At 49.0% G+C, this 19816-nt stretch overlaps 1 protein-coding gene across 13 annotated transcripts in view; it reads right to left on the bottom strand.

Moving 5' to 3' along the window:
* The window catches only part of ZNF710 (zinc finger protein 710), a 79119-nt gene extending 68079 nt beyond the window's left edge, over positions 1–11040 (bottom strand). For 3 of the 13 annotated variants that reach the window (XM_084968641.1, XM_021098970.2, XM_084968640.1), the window contains exon 1: positions 9371–9526. Coding sequence is in view for 3 of the 13 variants with exons in the window: in XM_084968637.1 (XP_084824763.1) it covers positions 7341–7345 (5 nt within the window). In the remaining 10 variants the exon portion in view is untranslated. Of the gene's footprint in view, positions 1–6602; positions 6727–7290; positions 7380–7887; positions 7969–8416; positions 8759–9370; positions 9527–10842 lie in introns of those variants that run through there. The other 10 variants (XM_021098969.2, XM_084968639.1, XM_021098972.2 and 7 more) reach the window with 9 other exon arrangements.
* Positions 11041–19816: the final 8776 nt, after the last annotated feature.

Here is a 19816-nt window from a genome sequence, read left to right as displayed (position 1 = left end):
ATGAGGCCTAGGTGAGTAGGCAGAGGTTTCCCAGCTTGGGGAAGGGGTGGCCAGGGTTGCTTTAAGGAGGGCTGTGCCGTAGGGGGACTGGAAGAATTCAGAATTTCAAAGGTGAGCTGTTTTCAGGTAATGGCAGGTCCACAGTGGACAGTCTGTGGCTAGTGAATGGATAGGAGGTGAGGCTGCAGGGCCTGGGGACCCCAGGATGCAGTTCACCAACCAGTACCACCAGCCTCAAAAGTGCTCCCTAACTTTCCTTAGGGGTCAGCTCAGGCATGGTCCCTGTGAATATCTTCTGACATGGCACACAAAACAGTCACTAAAGTTTGTACAATTTTTTAACCAAACACAAGCAGGACAACCTTCCCATCCAGAAGTCCATCCCCTTCACTGCTGCCTCACTGGGAATGGAATGGGGTTGGGGATGGCTTTCAAGCACCACCCAGAAGACAAACCATCATAACCAAGAGTCATCAGAGAAGTTAGAGTTTCCGTCTAAATTTAAAAGGGTGGAGTCTTGGCTATTATAAATAGTTATGAACACTGGGGTGCATGTATCCTTTTAAATTAGAGGTTTCGTTTCTTTCAGATACATGCCTGAAACCAACACAACATCGCAAAATCGACTGTAATTCAACAACAAAACAACCGAATAAAAGAAGAGTATTACCCTGGAATTTCATCCAGTTTCCCCTAACGGTAACATCTTCCACAACTATGGTACAATATCACAACCAGGAAACTGACATCACAGAACATTGCAACACCATCCACAGAACTTGGTCACATGTTACTGTCTTTACATGCACACGTGTGCGTTTGTGTGCACCTAGTTCTCTATGATTTTATTACATATGTACAGGCCACTGTGTGTTTTAAGCAAAAGAACATCTAAAATACACTTAACTGAAAGAAATTTATCTTAAGGAAGTGTATATTTTTGCAATTTCTTTTTCTTTTTCTTTGGTCTTTTTTCTTTTCAGGTCCACACCCACAGCATATGGAGGTTCCCAGGCTAGGGGTCCAATTGGAGCTGTAGCTGCCAGCCTATGCCATAGCCCACAGCATCACCAGACTGGAGCCACTTCTGTGACCTATACCACATCTCATGGCAACACTGGATCCTTAACCCACTGATTGAGGCCAGGGATTGAACCCGCAACCTCATAGTTCCTAGTTGGACTCGTTAACCACTGAACCATGATGAGAATCCCTATTTCCGCAATTTCCCTAAGAAGGAATGCCATTTGTTTTACGCTGATTTTAGCTTTAATGCTATCGAAATGATCAACTCAACAAGCATTTGATACTGTGCTGAATTTCAGGCAATCAATTGTTTTCCTAAAGCTCCATGCCTAACAGTTCTGTCCATAATGATCTGTCTTGTCCAATGAAACTCAACTGATGTGTAAGTAAAATCCACAGATTTGGAAACTCATTTCACTAATTGAGAGTAATTCAGGTGCATATTTATGATCTAGAAGTGGGTTTTAGGGAGGAAAAACAGGAACAGTGAAATTCATTACTGTTTAGAAAGTTAAACCTTTCCCAAAGTAGAAAATAGATTCCATTTCAGGTTAACAGAATGCTTAAGCTTAAAAATAAAATAAAATAAAATAGTGGACATTCCTACTTTCCATTGATCATCCTCACCTGATTTTTTTTTTTTTTTTTTTTTTTTGCCATTTCTTGAGCCGCTCCCATGGCACATGGAGGTTCCCAGGCTAGGGGTTGAATCGGAGCTGTAGACGCCAGCCTACGCCAGAGCCACAGCAACGCCGGATCGTTAACCCACTGAGCAAGGCCAGGGGTCGAACCCGCAACCTCATGGTTCCTAGTCGGATTCGTTAACCACTGTGCCACAACGGGAACTCCATCCTCACCTGATTTTGATTTCCTATTTATTACATGTGGCAGGGGTGGCGAATAAGGAAGGCAGTTGGGTGACAACGTGATCCCTTATTCTCAGCTTTCATTGGCACAGAAAATCCTTGCTACCCCAACAATTCTCTCAGTACTCCCCAAACATACACACAGTACAGCATATGTATTTAATATCAGAAAGTTCTTTATGATGATGGTTGTATTTTTTTTTTTTTTAAGGGCCCCACCCATGACATATGGAAGTTCCCAGGCTAGGGGTCAAATTGGAGCTGCAGCTGCTGGCCTACATCACAGCTCACGACAACTTGGGATCCTTAACCCACTGAGTGAGGCCAGGGATCGAACCCGAGTCCTCATGGATGCTAGTCTCAGTGGAACTGAGCCACGATGGGAACTTTAATGATGGTTGTAGAAGACAAAACCAAAACCACCCTAGAGATCAACCCACTTCTAATAGCCCTTTTACTCCATTTACAAATATGTGGATTATAAAGATAATACCTACCGAGAAATACTCAAATGGCACAGAAATGTGTAAGAGAGAAGACAAAAGGCCCCTCGGTACTGGGGTAAGGCACTGGGGATGGGGAAGGGTCAGACTGTGAGCTATACACATTCATTAGAAGGTAATTAAAGCCACTCGCTTTACCTTTTGAAGCTGCTGATGGGACATACATTTGGCCCTGCTTTGGCCTCTAGCACCCTTTAATCTCCCTTTTCAGAACCCAACCCAGATTCTGCAAGCAACCCCTCTAAGTTGACTGTGTCCAAGCACTTTCTATTTGATTCTAGAGATTTTTAATATCCCTTGCAATAGTACTGCAGCAGTCTTATTTTCTAATTCTTCATTATTACTATTATTATTTTGCAAACACTCATGAGTTGGGCCCAAGAGGTTCTCATGGGCTAGTCTTGGGAAAACTTTTTCAGTTTTATGCATGAAAAATTGGGAGATCCATGGAGTTCCCGTCGTGGCGCAGTGGTTAACTTGAATTCGACTAGGAACCATGAGGCTGCAGGTTCGATCCCTGCCCTTGCTCAGTGGGTTGACGATCCGGCGTTGCCATGAGCTGTGGTGTAGGTCACAGACGCGGCTCGGATCCTGCGTTGCTGTGGTTCTGGCGTAGGCCAGTGGCTATAGCTCTGATTAGACCCCTAGCCTGGGAATCTCCATATGCCGAGAAAGCAGCTCTAGAGAAGACAAAAGACCAAAAAAAAAAAAAAAAAATTGGGAGATCCTTACTTGTAACATGGAGCCCTCTGTAACCTCAATTTCTGTTTTCCCAAAAAGAACTCTCCCCTAGTCCCACCTGCTTTGGTACTAAGGTAGGGGTTTTTTTGTCTTTAGGGCCTCACCTGAGGCATATGGAAGTTCCCAGGCTAGGGGTCGAATTGGGGACTGCAGCTGCTGGCCTACACCACAGCCACAGCAACGCAGGATCCAAGCCACATCTGCGATCTATACCACAGCTCATGGCAACGCCAGATCTTTAACCCACTGAGCGAGGCCAGGGATTGAACCTGCGTCCTCATGGATGCTAGTCAGATTCGTTCCCACTGAGCCACGATGGGAACTGCCTAAGGTAGGTTTTGCAAGCAGGAACTCTGGGGCCTGACTGCCTGGGTGCCAATCCTGGTTCTGACACTTACTAGGCAGAAGACTTCCTAGAAAAGTCCTCAACCTAAATGAGCTAACATACCGAAAGGGCTTAGAAAAGAGCCCCGGCACATAGCAAGTGCTGCATGATAAAAGGGCCTTTTGCCCCTAGTCCTGGGAGGCCACAGATCCCTTTGAGGTGGTGAGAGCTGCAGGTCCTCTCCCTAAAAAAGCGCCCACAAAGGTAAACCCTTTGCACAAGTGCAGGTGTAACTGAAGCCCACACACAGCCCTCTGACCTCTCTACAGTGACATGAGGATCTCAGGGGCAAAAGCCCACGGCAATCCTTGATGTATTATGTTCAGGTGCACAGAACTGCTGGGCAGGTTCCTCCCACCTTTGGTTTAGGTTCCACTCTTGGCAAAAACATTACACCTTTCTTCCTCAAGTTCCCTCTGACTCTTGCCAATTCTTCCCTCGCTTCGGGTTAAATCATGCCTGGGTCACCTTAAGATAATCTCTCTGTAGGCCACAAAGCTCCATGTTATCTTTACGAATGAGTTTCAATCTTTCCCCAAGGATGGTCTGGCCCCTCTTTCGTGCTTACTGAGTTAGACTAGGCATGAACTAGCAGTGCCTGCTGGCCTCCATCAGAGGCACCACATAGGAGGATGCCGGGTAATCCCAGGTCCTTCCCCTCAACAAGCCTGGAGACAGCATGCCACCAGCGAAAGCCAGAGATCTGAGTGGCCAGAAGGAACTTGTGGGATGATCTCATTCCCTCGTTACTACTCCAAGTCACTCCAAGTTGGGTGACTTGCCCGAGGTCACCCAATTCATTCGCAGCAAATTTGCAGACCTCCCAGTTTGGGACTTTGATGCCATCAGCATTTCTCAGACTTTACCATGCACGTGAATCTCGTTAAGATGCAGATTCAGCAGGTCTGAGGTGGGTCTAGATTTTGTATTTCTTTTCCTTTTTCTTTCTTTCTTTTTTTTTTTTTTTTTTAGGACCGCACCCATGGCATACGGAAGTTGCCAGGCTGGGCGTCGAACTGCAGTGCCAGCCACAGCCACAGCCACAGCAACCAGATCTGAGCCGTGTCTACAATCTACACCACAGCTCATGGCAACACCAGATCCTTAACCCACTGAGCGAGATCAGGGATCAAACACATATCCTCATGGATACTAGTTTCCACTGTGCCACGATGGGAACTCCAGAGATTCTGCATTTCTAACAAGCTCTCAGGTGATGCTGATGCATGCATGAGCCACATATAGAACATCAGGGTCAAGGGACTGTCCCACCTGGTCAAAGCCTCTTCATGCACCCTTTGCATGGCTGTTTAAATGCCCTTTCTTCAGGAAAGCCTTTCTTACCCCCATCCTCCCTGATTATCAGCTCCCATAGTCTCTGTACTTTTTCCTTTGAAGCATTCATAACAACTGTAATTAAAGAGTATTTGTGTAATTATTAGTTTAATGTCTGTCTCCCAGGGAGACTGTAAGCTCCATGAGGACGGGACCAGCAGAACATTGATAAAAGGGCAGCTGACGTGGGCTGGAGCAGCCTGGACCATCATCCTTGGAATACGAAGGGAAGGCTGACACTTGTGAGACACACTTTCTGGAGGCCTCATGGCCAAAGGCAACACTTTTGGCTTTAAGATTCCCAAAGGTTCAAATACATACCGACTAAATTTAAGTTGAAAAGCAACTTTTTTTTTTTTTTTTTTTTTGGTCTTTTTGCCATTTCTTGGGCTACTCCCGCAGCATATGGAGGTTCCCAGGCTAGGGGTCTAATCGGAGCTGTAGCCACTGGCCTACACCAGAGCCACAGTAACTCCAGATCCAAGGCGTGTCTGCAACCTACACCACAGCTCACGGCAACGCCAGATCCTTAACCCACTGAGCAAGGCCAGGGATCGAACCCACAACCTCATGGTTCCTAGTCATATTCGTTAACCACTGAGTCACGACAGGAACTCCGAAAAGCAACCTTTAAAAAAAAAGTCTCCTAAATCTTTATCGGGTGCAAAGCAGCCCCAAATAGGTACCAGCCATTCTGCTTAGGGAATGGTTAGGTCCCCCAAACAAGTATTCCCTTACAGTCTTTGGCCACACAACGGCCTTGGCAAAGGAAGCAGAGGGCCTGTTCCCTGCCTGAGCAGCTGCAGACCAACAATTTCTTTCTCAATTTTTCTGCTGCCATCCTTTCTAGGAACCCCAAAGCTCTGGATGTCTACCTCCTTGGTGTGAGCAGGGATGTCTCAACACATCACCATTCTAGGGAGGCCAAGTTTGAAGTTGGTTGGCCTGGATTTGGATACCAGCTCCAAGCCCTTGGATGGGTTACTAACTCCTCTGTCCTCCAGTTTCCCAACCTGCCAAATGGGAATAACAACGCAGCAGCTAGCACCTGTGAGGATGAAGCCAGGTGATACACATAGAGCACCTGCTCACACAAGCCTGGTCCAAATATATGATTGCTATTGTCGTCCCCATATCCAGTCCAATTCAAGATCTCTCTATTGTTTTGCACAAGTCTCCACCCCATCCAGATTTACTCTGCCCAGCCCCTCCTGCCTTACCTGTCTAGAGCCTGTTCTAAGCAATGACTCACTGCAAAACTCTGCAGCTCCCATCAATCACCTCCCTGTCTCTGCCGCTGAGTGTCATTCACGGGTTCCTTCTGCGAGAGAAATCTTTCTCATGTCCAGTACATTCGTTCAACAAGTATTTACTGAGGCCCCCACTAAGTGCCAGGCCCTGTTCTAGGCATGGGGGCTTAGCAATAAACGAAAACAGACCTGTTTTCAGGAACTATGAAGAGATCTAACCCATCAAGAGAGTTCAGTTCGAGCCTCTGGCCCTTCCTTAGGTCCCCGTTCTTCTCCCAGACCAGGCCTAAATCAACCACGCACAAGTACGAAGCGGGAAGAAGGCAATCTAGATCAAAGAATGAGCCGGGCGACTTGGGCCCACCCCAACGGCCAAACTGCTGCCCCGCTGAACTGGTAGACATTGCCAGAAACACCCAGTTTCCCCAAGTAGTCACACCGGCCACCCATCCTCCAGAAGTGTACATGTAACACACCTGGAAAACAAGTAACACACCTGGAAAAGAAGGCCTTCTTTTGCTTATCTCATGAAGGCAGGAGAAGCCCGTGTTTTCATGTTTCATTCTCTACATGGAAGGTTCCCCAGCAGGAATACAGGCAGCAGCCTTATGTTCAGAGCACTGGAAATGGACCCCGAAAGCCCGTGTTTGAGTGCTGGCTCTGCGGCTTACTGTGTAATCTCAAGCACGGAGTTTTTCTTATGCCTCAGTTTCTTTTAGACAACCTCCAAGGTCCTCTTTCGGCTTTGAGGTTGAAGGGCTGAGATCAACCACCATTAACATGACACTCAGCAGAGTCAAAAATTCCTTACTTCAACAAAATGAACCCCTGCCCTGGGATCTGGGGGTGAGGATGAGGCCTGATGAGGAGCTGTGGGCAGCATCCTGATATGTACTGACTCCTTTATTTATTTACCTCCTGTCCAACATCAAACTTGAGCTTTCCAAGCACAGCTCTGATCAAAATATCCCTGGGCCGCAAGGCAAACCTAAAATAGAAGGCATGTAAAGGCTCCGGTGGGCCCACTGGTCTCCCTTCCTCCAACTCCAAAACCATGCCAGACCTTGTCTCTAGACAGCAGGCCTAAAATAAGTCTCCCTGGTAGAAAGTTCGGGTTGGAATGGAAGTGGCCCAAGTACAGAAGCAATGGCCCACTGGCCACACGCCTCAAGACAAGCACTCACCCAACAATCAGCTCTGAGAAAAGCGAAACTCTGCTCCCACTTCAACTCACCACATCTCCCTCCAGGGGCACAGAGACAACCAAGAGAGCCTGGAGGAAAGAAAAATGTGACCCGAATGGCCAACTCCCCCTACCCAAAAGAAAGCAGCCCTACCCCCACTGCCCTTATGCAAGAAAGCTGGGTCCTGCAGGTTAGTGGAGCACTAGCGTGGCTAGAACTATAGGTGACCAATTAGAGGTCTTGTTGCCAGACTGGCAGGTGCTTGGCACAGGGTGACACGTGGTTTGAGGGCCAGCTGACAAAACCATCACCAAAGCTGTAGCTTTCTAGCAAAAATAACATTCACTTTAAAACAACTAAGAAAGGGACAACCATACTAAGTCTCAAAAAATCAAAACCAGACAGGCCCACGGCTTGGACCACAGACACTAAGAATTCGTTTTCTAAAAAATAATGACAATTAGAGGTGGTTTTCCACCCCTTCGCGACCTGGCCCAGCGGGTCCTTTGAAGACTCCCTGGTGAGGGCAAAACCCGGACTAAATAAGGCTCCAGATCCTCTAGTTTGCATAAATGAACTTTGACTGTTTTTACTTACACGTGTACAAAGGCAGGACTGAAAGATCCACTTCAAAATTGGCTGGGTGACCCCCAAAGTTCAAAGTCCTTCTAGGTACACCTGTGGGGGAATTTTGTGAATTTCCCAGGCGCCCACTGGAACTAGCTATGTCTGTCCCTTCCAAGTCTACACCGGCTGGGAGTTTCCACTTTGCACAGAAATAAAGGCGCTCTGGGTGCCCTTAGCAGTTAGGGTGCGGGCCCACAGCTTAAGGGTGGGTGGGCCCCGAGGATGGTCCTTCATTGGACCGCTCCGACGGGGAAGGACCAGCATCTCATAGTGACCCTGTGAAAATGCGCCCAGCCTCCGGCTACGCCTTGCCCGAACCATCGCAGAGCTCAGCGATACATTAACGATCATTTCAGGTTAGTTAAAATTCACGCAAGCACCGCCCTGGCCTCTTAAATCTTCCCAAACTACAGCTCAGACTGGAAGGAAGCAGTTGCAGCAACCATAAAAGTCATCTTAAAAGGCAAGTTTGGGGGAAAAAAAAAAAAGGGATACGCACTAGTTAGCAAGTCGGCGGTTGGGGGGCGGTGGCACGAGGGACCGATCTGTGGGCTCTGCAGGCCGGCAGGGGCGGTCCCGTCGATTCCCGAGTCCCGTGCCCACCTGGCAGCCTCGGGGCCCCTAATGTGACGCCGGCGATCACACCCCACAGCTCTGTCCAATTAGGAAAATGACCGCGAGGAGACGGAGAGAGTGGGCGACGAGGAAGGGGAACTGAGACTAAGGAGGCAAAGCAAAGGCCGGTGGGGACCCCGCCGGCCGGCGAACGCCTTCAACAGGTCCCCCGGTCCGGAGCGCGCAGCCCCCAGCGTGCAGCTGGCCCAGGGGCGTCCCCGACACCCCGGCGGCGCGCCCAACCCTCCCCCACCCGGCCAGCGGGGACGCGCAGCAACCCCACCCGCCGGGAGAATAAAGTTTGCGGGCAGCCGGCGGGGCGGGGCGGCGCGGCAAAGGGGTGAAACTTTGAGTCCCGGGCCGGCGGGCGGCGGGGGGGGGCGAGGCGCCGGGCGCCGGGACACCCACGTGCGGGCCCGCGAGCCGCGGCCGCCTCCGGGCCTCGCGCCCCGCCGCCGCCGCGCTTTCCTTTCATTTCAGCTTCTCTCTCTCCCTCTCTCTCTCTCTCTCTCTCTCCTTCGCGCGCTCTCCTCGCTCTCGCCCTCTTTCGCTCGCTCCCCCTCCCCCTCTCCTCCCCCCCACCCCGGACGCCATCTCTCCCTCTTTCCCCCGCTCTCCCTCTCTCCCTCCAGCTTTCCGGCATGAGGGAACGTGGAAGTGAAAGGAAAGACGACATGTTTGCAGCGCGGCGCGGGCCTGCGCGCGGCGTCCCCGGGGAGAGGCGGGGGGCGGGGCGGCCGCGGCCGCACGACCCACCCCCGCGCCCCCCGGGTCCCCCGCCCGCGCACGGCCCCCGGGGGCTGCGGAGCCCGTGGCCTGGGCCGCGCGGGACACTCACCCTGGGTCCGGGCGCGGCTTCTGCGCTGGGGCCCGAGACGGGCCGGGGCCGGGGGCTCCTTGGCTGCCCACCGCCCGGGCTGCTGCTGCGCGCCCGCCGCCGCCTCCACGCGCGCCCGCCGCCGGCTCCTGCCGCCCTCCCTCCGGCTCCTCTTTCTCTCTCTCTCCCCCCTCTCTCTCCCTCTCCTCTCTCTCTCTCTCCCTCTCTCTCCCGCTCGCTCGCTCTCCCTCCCTGGAAGAAGGGAATGAGGCAGGGCTGACGTGAAGGGATGCAAAACAGCTCCTCCTAACCCGGCTCGCGGAGGAAGAGAGACAGAAAAGCAGCCCTTTTATCTCTCTTTTGTGTTCTCACTTCCTTCCACCCCCCACCCCCTCCTGTCAGCCCAAGTTTTCTTTTCTCTTTCTACCGCAGAGAGGATTTTTCTTCCTTTCTTTCTCTTTCTTTCGGTTCAACTCTCCCACTCAAATTGAAAGCCTGGAGGGTTTTCTCTTTCCTTTTTTTTTTTTCTTCCCTCTTTTCTTCCTTCTTCCTCCTTTCTTATTTCTCTAAAAGGGTTTTGTTTGCTGTGGGAGTTTCGTTTGAAAATCAAGTCACGCCTTTTTTCCTCCTTTTCTTTCTCTCTCTCTCTTTTTTTTTTTTTCTCCTCTCAGCAGAAAAGGGGAACAAAGATTAACTGAAGCGGGGGAGCGTCAGAACCTCGCATGGAAATGGGGGGCCCGGGCCGGCACAAAAGAGCCGGGGGACCCCCCACCCCCACCCCGTGGGAAGCCTGGTGGGGGTGGGCGAACTGGGTGCTAGGTGCCGGCTCCAACCGAAGTGCGGGCGGGGGCCGCCGTGCCCGCCCCTCCCTAGCCAGAGGTGGAAGGCTGGGTGTGTTCTTTACTTATATATTTTTAAAGTAGGCAGATGGGCTTGGAACAAACATCCCCGCAGAGCACTGAACTGTAAAAAGCCTTTAAACAGCTGTTTGCAGAGCCCTGGACGTCCAGACTCGAGGGAGCGGTGCGGGCTGCGAGCGCCAGGGCCCGGGTGGGGCCGGGGCTCGGAGGAGCCGCTGGGATCGGCTCCTCGTGGGCTCTCCAATACCAGGGCCTGAGCCTCGGCCCCCAGGCGCACTGCTGGGGGGCGCCGAGGCGTGGCCGTTGGCAGCGCTGGGGTCGGGCTCCCTCTGCCTCCTTGCAGGGCCGCGGGGCTTGGCACAGCCTGGCCTCCCTCCTGGCTCCTGGGCTGGCCGGACCCTCGGCTTCCAACCTCCTGGAAGCCCGCCACTCCCAGCCGCTTCTTCACTCCAAGTCGTCGGACAGGGCTCGGCAGAGCCGCCAAGAAGGGCCAATTCTTCTTGGGGCGCCTGGGCGTGTTCCCAAGACCTGCTCTGCCTTCTGCTTCTGCAGAGAAATGGGGAGAAGACAGGGGAAAAGTTCCCAGAGCAAAGTTGGCCACATATCTCATTTTCCCAAGTAAGAATTGAGCACCTGCTGGATGCCTGGCCCTTGGACTTAGGCTGTGGCCAGGGCTTGGGGAGAAACGTGAGTCTTCGCGGGCCCCAAGAGTTTCCGCAGGAAACAATGCCAGAGAAGGCTGTAGCTCAGGACCAGGTCATCGAAAGGAAGGAAAAGCCTGGATCCTCTCCCCTCCCTTCTCTCTTCCTTCCCCTTCTCTTCCTTCCTCCCGGCTGCGTCTCCTTGGCTCCACCCCTTCTCATCAATTCCTCCCACACTTCCCTGCTCTCCCTGGCTTTTCACTGGAGGGTCCCTTCTCCCAGCGAAGAGCAGATGCTGAGCCCCATTGTCTCTCCCCCAGTGACTGCAGCCTCCCAGGGACAGGACCTGCCGCGCTTCACCCCTCCCCCCAGCCCGCCGGCCTCGGCCTTTAGAGACTGGAGCCCCAAGGCCACTGCCCCTCACCCTACCCTAAACCAGCTCCTGGTGTTGAGCGATGACTCCAGTCACTCAGAACATGATTTGTTTCTGACCGGGAGTGAGAAAACAGTAGCCTGGGACTTTGCTTTAGCAAGAAGGACACCACGGTTTTTGTGTCAGTGCACTGAGTACACAGAGCATCCCCTACTGTGCCCTCTTGATGGGGGTACACAAGAAGCCACATTTCTGTCTTATAGCCTGCTTCATGCACCTAAGCTGTAGCCTCCAAATAAAGCAAAACAGCTGGGATCGTCAAGCATTCATGTGACAAATACTGAGGACCTACTCTGCTTGCTTGTGTGCTGAGCTCTGAAGACCTAACCATAACACATATGGTCTTGACCTAGGCTTTGCAAACTGGCAGGGGAAGAAAAAGGAAGACAGGCCACCATAATGCCAAATGTTATATGTCAGGATGAGTCAAGAAAGCACTTAAAAGGGTACTGGGACTAGGGTGGTCAGGGATGGCTTCCTGGAGGAGGTTACATCTCGATGCCTTTGCCAGGCAAATGCAGGGGAAGGCACAGCCTGTCCAAAGGCCCCAGGGCAAGAGAACACATTTTTACAGATTCTTGGAGCTGCCGCAAGTGTTTGCTGCAGTGGAGAGTACAAGTCGGGGAGTGGGGACACTTAGGTCAGTGTCAAGGCACAAGTAGGGGAGGGGAGTGTGTCAGGGTATAATTGGGGGAGGGGGCTGGGTATCAATGAGATGTTCAAGTTTTAGCCTCTCCCACTTGCTAGACGTCATGAACCTGGGTGATAAGCAGCTGCAGGATGACTTAAACTCGGTGTCCTTTCTTATAAAATGGGGATAAGACCTGTGGTCAACATAAGGCCAGAGACAGTGTCTTATGTTGAAGGGCCCAGGTTTACTTGACGCATATCCCTGGGCAACTTGACTTCTCTAAATATAAGTTTTCTCATCTGTGAAGTGAGAATGAAAACATTTAACCTCACAGGGTTTTCTTTCAGGCTTAAATGAGCCTGTACCTAGCTCAGTGTCTGGGACACAAGCCTCAATATGTGGTAGCTTTTATTCATTGCTATAAATCAGGGAGTGACAGGGAAGTGTTCTTACAACATAGAAATGAGATTTATGTTCTGGGTTGAAACTAGAGTGACTCACCATGCCCCAAACATGATGAGCTGGCCGTGCAGGAAGCATTCCTTCAGAAGTGCCCTGGCTGGGATTGGGGAACTCCTACATCTGATGAAGATGGCAAGGGTATCATCTCAGGAACAGGACCCGACTGGGAAGACTGTGACTACGAAGGTCTGGCTTCATCAGTGAAGGTGTAGCCTGCCTGAGAACAAATAGAAATCAGTAGAGAGGGAGCCTCGTAAAATCCTGGAGGGCCCCTAGGAGCAGACCCTTGGTTGTATTTGCCCCCAATGGAGAGAAGAAGACAAGGAGGTACATGCTGGGGAGGAGAGAGGGAGAAAGAGACTTTTGGCCCCTCCAGAGCCCAAATTAAATCTCTCAAAACCTCTCAGTCCTTTCCTTCATTTCCTCATTCTTCAAGCAGTCTGCAGATGGACTGTACACCAGCAAATTGCTCCCCAAGTCCAGGGAGATGCCGGGGCTCCAGTCCTGCATTGTAAAGCTTTTACACTTGTTTCTTTATGACACAAGTTCGTTGTGAGAGAATTTGATAATTCTAGGGAAAACTGGAAAAGAACCCCTGCAGAGGAATTTCCGTTGTGGTAAAGCGGAATCAAATCCGACTAGTATCCATGAGGATGGGGGTTCCATCCCTGGCCTCACTCAGTGGGTTAAGGACCTAGAATTGTTGTGAGCTGTGGTGTAGGTCAAAGATGCAGCTCCAATTGGACCCCTAGCCTGGGAACTTCCATATGCCACTGGTGTGACACCCCCCCAAAAAAAGAACCCTGTAGAGATATTATATTTTGGTATATATCTCTGGACACTTCATGTCTACATGTAAATGCACATGGTAATAAAGCTATGCAAGGTAGGAGTTCCCATTGTGGCTCAGCAGGTTAAAGACCCAACATTGTCTCTGTGAGGATGCGGGTTCGATCCCTGGCCTGTTCAGCGGGTTAAGGATCTGGTGCTGCCACAAGCCATGGCATAGGTTGCAGATGTGGCCCAGATCTGGTGTTGCAGTGGCTGTGGTGTAGGCACTGGCAACCACTTTTACCCAGTAATGTGTCACAGATGTGTTTCCCTGTCTGAAAACATCCACATCATCATTCTTAACGAATTAAAGAATCATCATTCTTAACGAATTAAGAATGATGTGGTTGCACCCACATGTTCATTGCAGCACTATTCACAATAGCCAGGACATGGAAACAACCTAAATGTCCATCGACAGATGATTGGATTCGGAAGATGTGGTATATATACACAATGGAATACTACTCAGCCATAAAAAAGAATGACATAATGCCATTTGCAGCAACATGGATGGAACTAGAGAATCTCATCCTGAGTGAAATGAGCCAGAAAGACAAAGACAAATACCATATGATATCACTTATAACTGGAATCTAATATCCAGCACAAATGAACATCTCCTCAGAAAAGAAAATCATGGACTTGGAGAAGAGACTTGTGGCTGCCTGCTGGGAGGGGGAGGGAGTGGGAGGGATCGGAAGCTTGGGCTTATCAGACACAACTTAGAATAGATTTACAAGGAGATCCTGCTGAATAGCACTGTAATTGCAATGTATACATGTAAGGATAACCTGACCCCCTTGCTGTACAGTGGGAAAAAAAAATATTAAAAAAAAAAAAAAGAATGATGTGGTGTGCCTTTCTCTTGTTTAAACAAATTGCTGGATTTGTGGGATGTTTTCGGGTTTTTCACTTTAATGGACCTACTAGGAAAAACATACTGTACAGTCACCTTTGTGCCAGGTAAATGTCATATTCTGATTATCATTTTACAGCTGAGAAGACTGAGGCACAGAAAAGCATAAAACTTTCCCAAGGTAACAGCTATGGAGTCACTGAGCCAGACTTTGTAGCCAGGGCATCCAGCTGGGAGATCCTTTCAGCACCTCTGTTTTCTCTTTTTCTTTAGAGTGACTGTTCCCTCCTCACACCTCCCCATGATCTTTTTCTCTCCCAGATTACCTCCTTGTAAGAACCTGTTAACCGCTGAGCCACAAAGGGAACTCCCAGATGCTACTACCTTTTAGTCAAACTCCCTGACCTCCTCAAACTTGGGAAGGGGAAGCCTCCATATTCACACCAAAGAGAAAGAAATCAGCTGTTGTGCTGCAAAAGCAGTAAATGGAGCCCCTTCCACAACTGCTCCCTGCCCCTCCCCCAACTGGAATGGGAGGGAAGATTTGTTAGTATAAGGTTTTTGGTTTGAGGGGGGTGTTTTGTTTTGTTTTTCCTTTGTAGGGCCGCAGGTGTGGCATATGGAAGTGACCAGGCTATGGGTAGAAGCAGAGCTACAGCTGCCAGCCTACCCCACAGCCACAGCAACGCCAGATTCCAGCCACATCTGTGACCTACACCACAGCTCACAGCAGCACTGGATCATCGACCCACTGAGAGAGGCCTGGGGTCGAACCCGAAACCTCATGGATACTAGACAGATTCATTTCTGCTGCGCCAACGGGAACTCCTAATAATATGGGGTTTATTAATCCTGATGATTTCCCTGTGGGAGGATGCATTCATGTCACAGACCTTGCAGAATGTTCATATCCATCTCTGAAAATCTGAGGAATCTTGTAAGCCGGTGAAGGGATGAAACACAGCTCTTTAGTGTTTCAATTGACATGTTCACCAGAGTAACTGCTGGGCAATTGGCAGGTGATTATTAAAATCTCTTTCATTGCCGGAACCAAACAAGAAAAAATATATATCTGTGGTGGGAGTTCCCGTCATGGCGCAGCAGAAACGAATCCGACTAGGAACCGTGAGGTTTTGGGTTTGATCCCTCACCTCACTCAGTGGGTTAGGGATCTGGCATTGCTGTGGCTGTGGTGTAGGCTGGCAGCTGTAGCTCTGATTTGACCCCTAGCCTGGGAGCCTCCATATGCCGCAGGTGCAGCCCTAAAAAGTGATAGATAGATAGATAGACAGACAGACAGACAGACAGATATCAGTGGCTTTGCAATATTCAGTATTTGATTTTGAATGTCCAACCTCCCCACTGAAATCCAGCCAATGGAAAGTGCAGGACCCCAGGGCAGAACTGAAAGCTGTACAGAGCAGAGGTGGACCTAGGGCTCCTGAACGCATGGGCTTGTGGGAAATGGCAGGGGAACCCAAAACTGGAGAGTCCTAAGAACTAAGTCAATGAACAGAATCCCACAGAAGATGTATTGGGCAACACCTCAAAATCCTCAGAAGTATATTAACATTTTGGGAATACTCAGGGTTTGCAGGGAAAACCCAAAGAAAGCAAAAGCCCTGCCTGAACACACGTACATGACATTTGCCCATTGTTTTTCAAGGAATAATGACAGAGTCCACTACCTCTGATCTCCCTTGTAACCAGCGGTACATATTTGCATGGCTTTAACCCATCATGATTTGGACCAATAAATTAACTGGCCTTATTTTCATAAATATAAGAATAAAAATAGGGAGTTCCTATTGTGGCTCAGCAGGTTAAGAACCTAACACAGTCTCCACGAGGATTCAGGCTCGATCCCTGGCCTCGCTCAGCAGGTTAAGGATCTTGTGTTGCCGTGAGCTGTGGTATAGCTTGCAGATACGGCTCGCATGTGGCATTGCTGTGGGCTGTGGCATGGGCTGTCTGCTGCAGCTCTGGTTCAACCCTTAGCCTGGGAACTTCCATATGCAGTGGGTGTGACCCTAAAAAGAGAAAAAAAAAGCTAAAAGAAACATGGGCCACCCACCATAAACAGGAAACTGTTAGCTTCACTAAACAGTTAAAAACAAATACGTAAAAGCCACGATTATGACATGTATTGCTACAAGAGTGCTAATTGGTCAAAGCCTGGAAAATAATTTGATACTGTTAAGTCAAAAGAAATCTGAAAGCTTATTGTTTTCTTTCTTTCTCCCTTCCTTCCTTCCTTCCTTTCTTCCATCTCTCTTTCTTTCTTTCTTTCTTTCTTTCTTTCTTTCTTTCTTTTTCTTTCTTTTTTTGCTTATTAGGGCCACACACACAGCATGTGGAGGTTCCCAGGCTAAGGGTTGAATCAGAGTTGCAGTAGACAGCCTATGCCACAGCGACAGCAATGCCACATGCGAGCCATATCTGCAAGCTACACCACAGCTCACGGCAATGCCAGATCTTTAACCCACCAAGCGAGGACAGGGATTGAACCTGAATGCTCATGGATCCTAGTTGGGTTTGTAAACTGCTGAGCCACAATCGGAACCCCCGAAAGCTTATTCTTTTGATTAGTAACTTAGTTCTAGAAATCTATTTGACGGGCAGTACTTAGTAATTAGTGTCCACACTAATGTAGTGTGAGCAAAGGTGTGTGTTAAGGATGTTTATCAAAATGCTATTTGTGTTGGCAAGAATTACAACCAAAAACAAAAAAAAAAAAGAAAGAAAAAAGAAAAGGGAGTTCCCGTCGTGGCGCAGTGGTTAACGAATCCGACTAGAAACCATGAGGTTGCAGGTTCGGTCCCTGCCCTTGCTCAGTGGGTTAACGATCCGGCGTTGCCGTGAGCTGTGGTGTAGGTTGCAGACGCGGCTCGGATCCCGCATTGCTGTGGCTCTGGTGTAGGCCGGTGGCTACAGCTCCGATTAGACCCCTAGCCTGGGAACCTCCATATGCCGCGGGAGCGGCCCAAGAAATAGCAAAAAGACAAAAAAAAAAAAGAAAAAAGAAAGAAAAGGACAGAAGGAGAAAGGGAAATAACTTCAAAATAACCCCAAGTATTCAACAGTGTGGAAATGTTTAAAGAAGTTATGGCATGCATGTTTGAAGTAATATTATATAACCATTAAAAACCATGTTTTTGAAGAATATTTAATGACCTGGAAAATGTGATATAGTGAGCAAGATACGAAATTGCATATGCAATTATATTTTTGCCAAATTTTGTATATACAGATATATTCATCCCAAAAAACACACACATAGGAGTTCCCTTGTGTGTCACTGAGTGGCACTGGGGTCATTGCTGTGGCACAGTTGCAATCCCTGGTCCAGGAACTTCCACATGCCATGGGTGCAACCAAAAACAACCCCCTCCCCCCAAAAAAGAAAACATACAAAATACTTGGAAGGAAATACAAAGGAGTTAAAAAGTTATTTGTTTTTGTTGGACTTACAGGTGATTTTTATTTTCTTCCTTGTCTCAGTACATTTGCGATGTCTGTAATGATTATATTATTTTTAAACAATAACCTATATATTTAGAGGCTTCTCATTCCCTCCACTGTCGATGGTGAAAAGACCCAGGCCAGACCTTCAAGGCGCTTCCAGTCTGCAGGAGAAACAGCCAAGCAAACAGGAAGTTACACTGCAGAATGCAGTTATTTCTCCTCCCCTGGAAATGTCTGAAGACCTAGAAAGAAAGAGGAACCAGCATCTTGGTTGCTGCTGATTTGGGCTCTGGGTTGAATAGACTATCTATTGTGAAAGTGTATTGTGCAAAAAGAGAATGGGGCTTTTTGTGAAGGGAGATAGAGAGGGTTTGGGGTGGGAATGGGAGGATGGGGGAGGAGGAAGCAGGCCTGGAAGCAGTGCTTGGACTATGGAAAGAGCTGCTCTGAAGGTCCCCCCAAGTTCTCCCCAGCCTGTGCCTGGGTTGCAGTGTCCAGGGCCAGAGGCGTGCCTAGCTCTGCATTCATAACAGGGAGTCAGTAAATGTTTAGTCAGTGTTTGTTGTCCATAGGAGCAGATGAATGATTGAGCATGTAATGTCAGGGATCACTCTGGTGAATTTCCTTTAAGGCATTAATTAAACATGTTGTCTGAAGAAGAAAGACTCCATTGTGAAACCAGTATGATGAGCCAGACGGGAGGGGAATTTAAAGCCTTTTCCACCCAGACAGCAAGGTGTGTGTGTATGTGTGTGTGCATGCACACACACGTGTGTTGACGTGTCTGCTTTGGCATCAGGAGGGACCTGGGTTCAAGTTTGAATGTGGCATTGACATAGTCTCTTGGCTATGGTGACTTGGAAGCCGTGTGACCTTGGCCAGACTCAGTTTCTGAATATGAAACTAGAAAATGGGCTTAGGGAGACCTATGTCTGGGGAGATCAAATAAGATAAGGCAGGTAGGATAATGCTGTATAGACAGCAAAGCACTGTGCAAACATAATGGCCTATTAATGTCACTATTATTACCTGTAAACCCTTGAGGCATCACCAGCTTAGCCTGGTGTGGAGGATGGGAGGGTGCCAGGGGAGATGAGTTTGCTTTGTTGACTCTATACACAGGAACTCTCTTTTGCTCCTTTTTTTTTTTTTTTTTTTTTTGTCTTTTTGCCTTTTCTAGGGCCACTCCCACTGCATATGGAGATTCCCAGGCTAGGGTTCTAATCAGAGCTGTAGCCTCCAGCCTACACCAGAGCTCACAGCAACGCCAGATCCTTAACCCACTGAGCAAGGCCAGGGACCCTACCCACAATCTCATGGTTCCTAGTCGGATTCGTTAACCGCTGCGCCACGAAGGGAACTCCTCTTTTGCTCCTTTATTTTGGTCCTTTTGCCTTTATTTTTGACGTCATCAACAAACATAGATTGAGAACCCACAGTATGCCAGCCACTCTTAAAGATCTTCTGGGTAACCAAAGGTGACAGAGGTAAGACTAGCAATGACACCCAGAGGAGCAGAAGAGGGCTGCCTAGCTCTTCTATTTGGGAAAGCTTAGAAGAGGTGATGTTTACACTGAGTTTGGAAAGTAAAGTGGGAACCTGCTTAGCAAGTCAAGGGGAACAGGGCTGTGAACAGAGAACAGACTTTAGGAAGTTATTAGCCTCCCCAGGGCCTCTTTCCTGCTCTGAAGAATCCTGCCTCACCTGCTGAATGAGACAATACTTGTAAAGTGCCTAGCACAGTGCCTGGCCTTTATTGGATTCTGAAAAAGAGCCAGTTCTTTGTCCCCTCTGTGTCAAAATCACTTCCTCTTTGAAGCGTGCTTCCTGTTCACATTTTGTTCTTTTCCCCAGTTCCTGAAGATATACTGACTTTTGGCTTGGGCTGTAACTTACTCAGCCTATTTTCCAGGATCCAAAACAATGTGAAAAAATGGCTCACAATTTCTTCCGCAGATAAAAAAATCCCAATAAATTGGAAATACAGATGACATATGGATTACATACTTTGTTCACAATATGCTAAAACTAGAAATTAATGTTAGAAATTGACTATTTAGAAATTCCTATGATGGCTCAGTGGAAACGAATCTGACTGGTATCCGTGAGGCTGCAGGTCCCATCCCTGGCCTCACTCTGTGGGTTAAGGATCTGGCATTTCCACGAGCTGTGGTGTAGCTTGCAGACATGCCTTGGATCTGACATTGCTGTGGCTTTGGTGAAGGCAGGTGGCTACAGCTCCGATTCAGCCCCTAATCTGGGAACCTCCCTATGCTGTGGGTGTG

The sequence above is a fragment of the Sus scrofa genome, chromosome 7 (genome assembly GCF_054392235.1).
Source record: "Sus scrofa isolate SSC_HxYL_T2T_F1_AM1 chromosome 7, Sscrofa_HxYL_maternal_Yorkshire_Landrace_v2.0, whole genome shotgun sequence".
Classification (NCBI taxonomy): domain Eukaryota; kingdom Metazoa; phylum Chordata; class Mammalia; order Artiodactyla; family Suidae; genus Sus; species Sus scrofa.
Note: the sequence above shows the minus strand (reverse complement) of the source record. Positions and strands in the feature narration are given on the sequence as shown.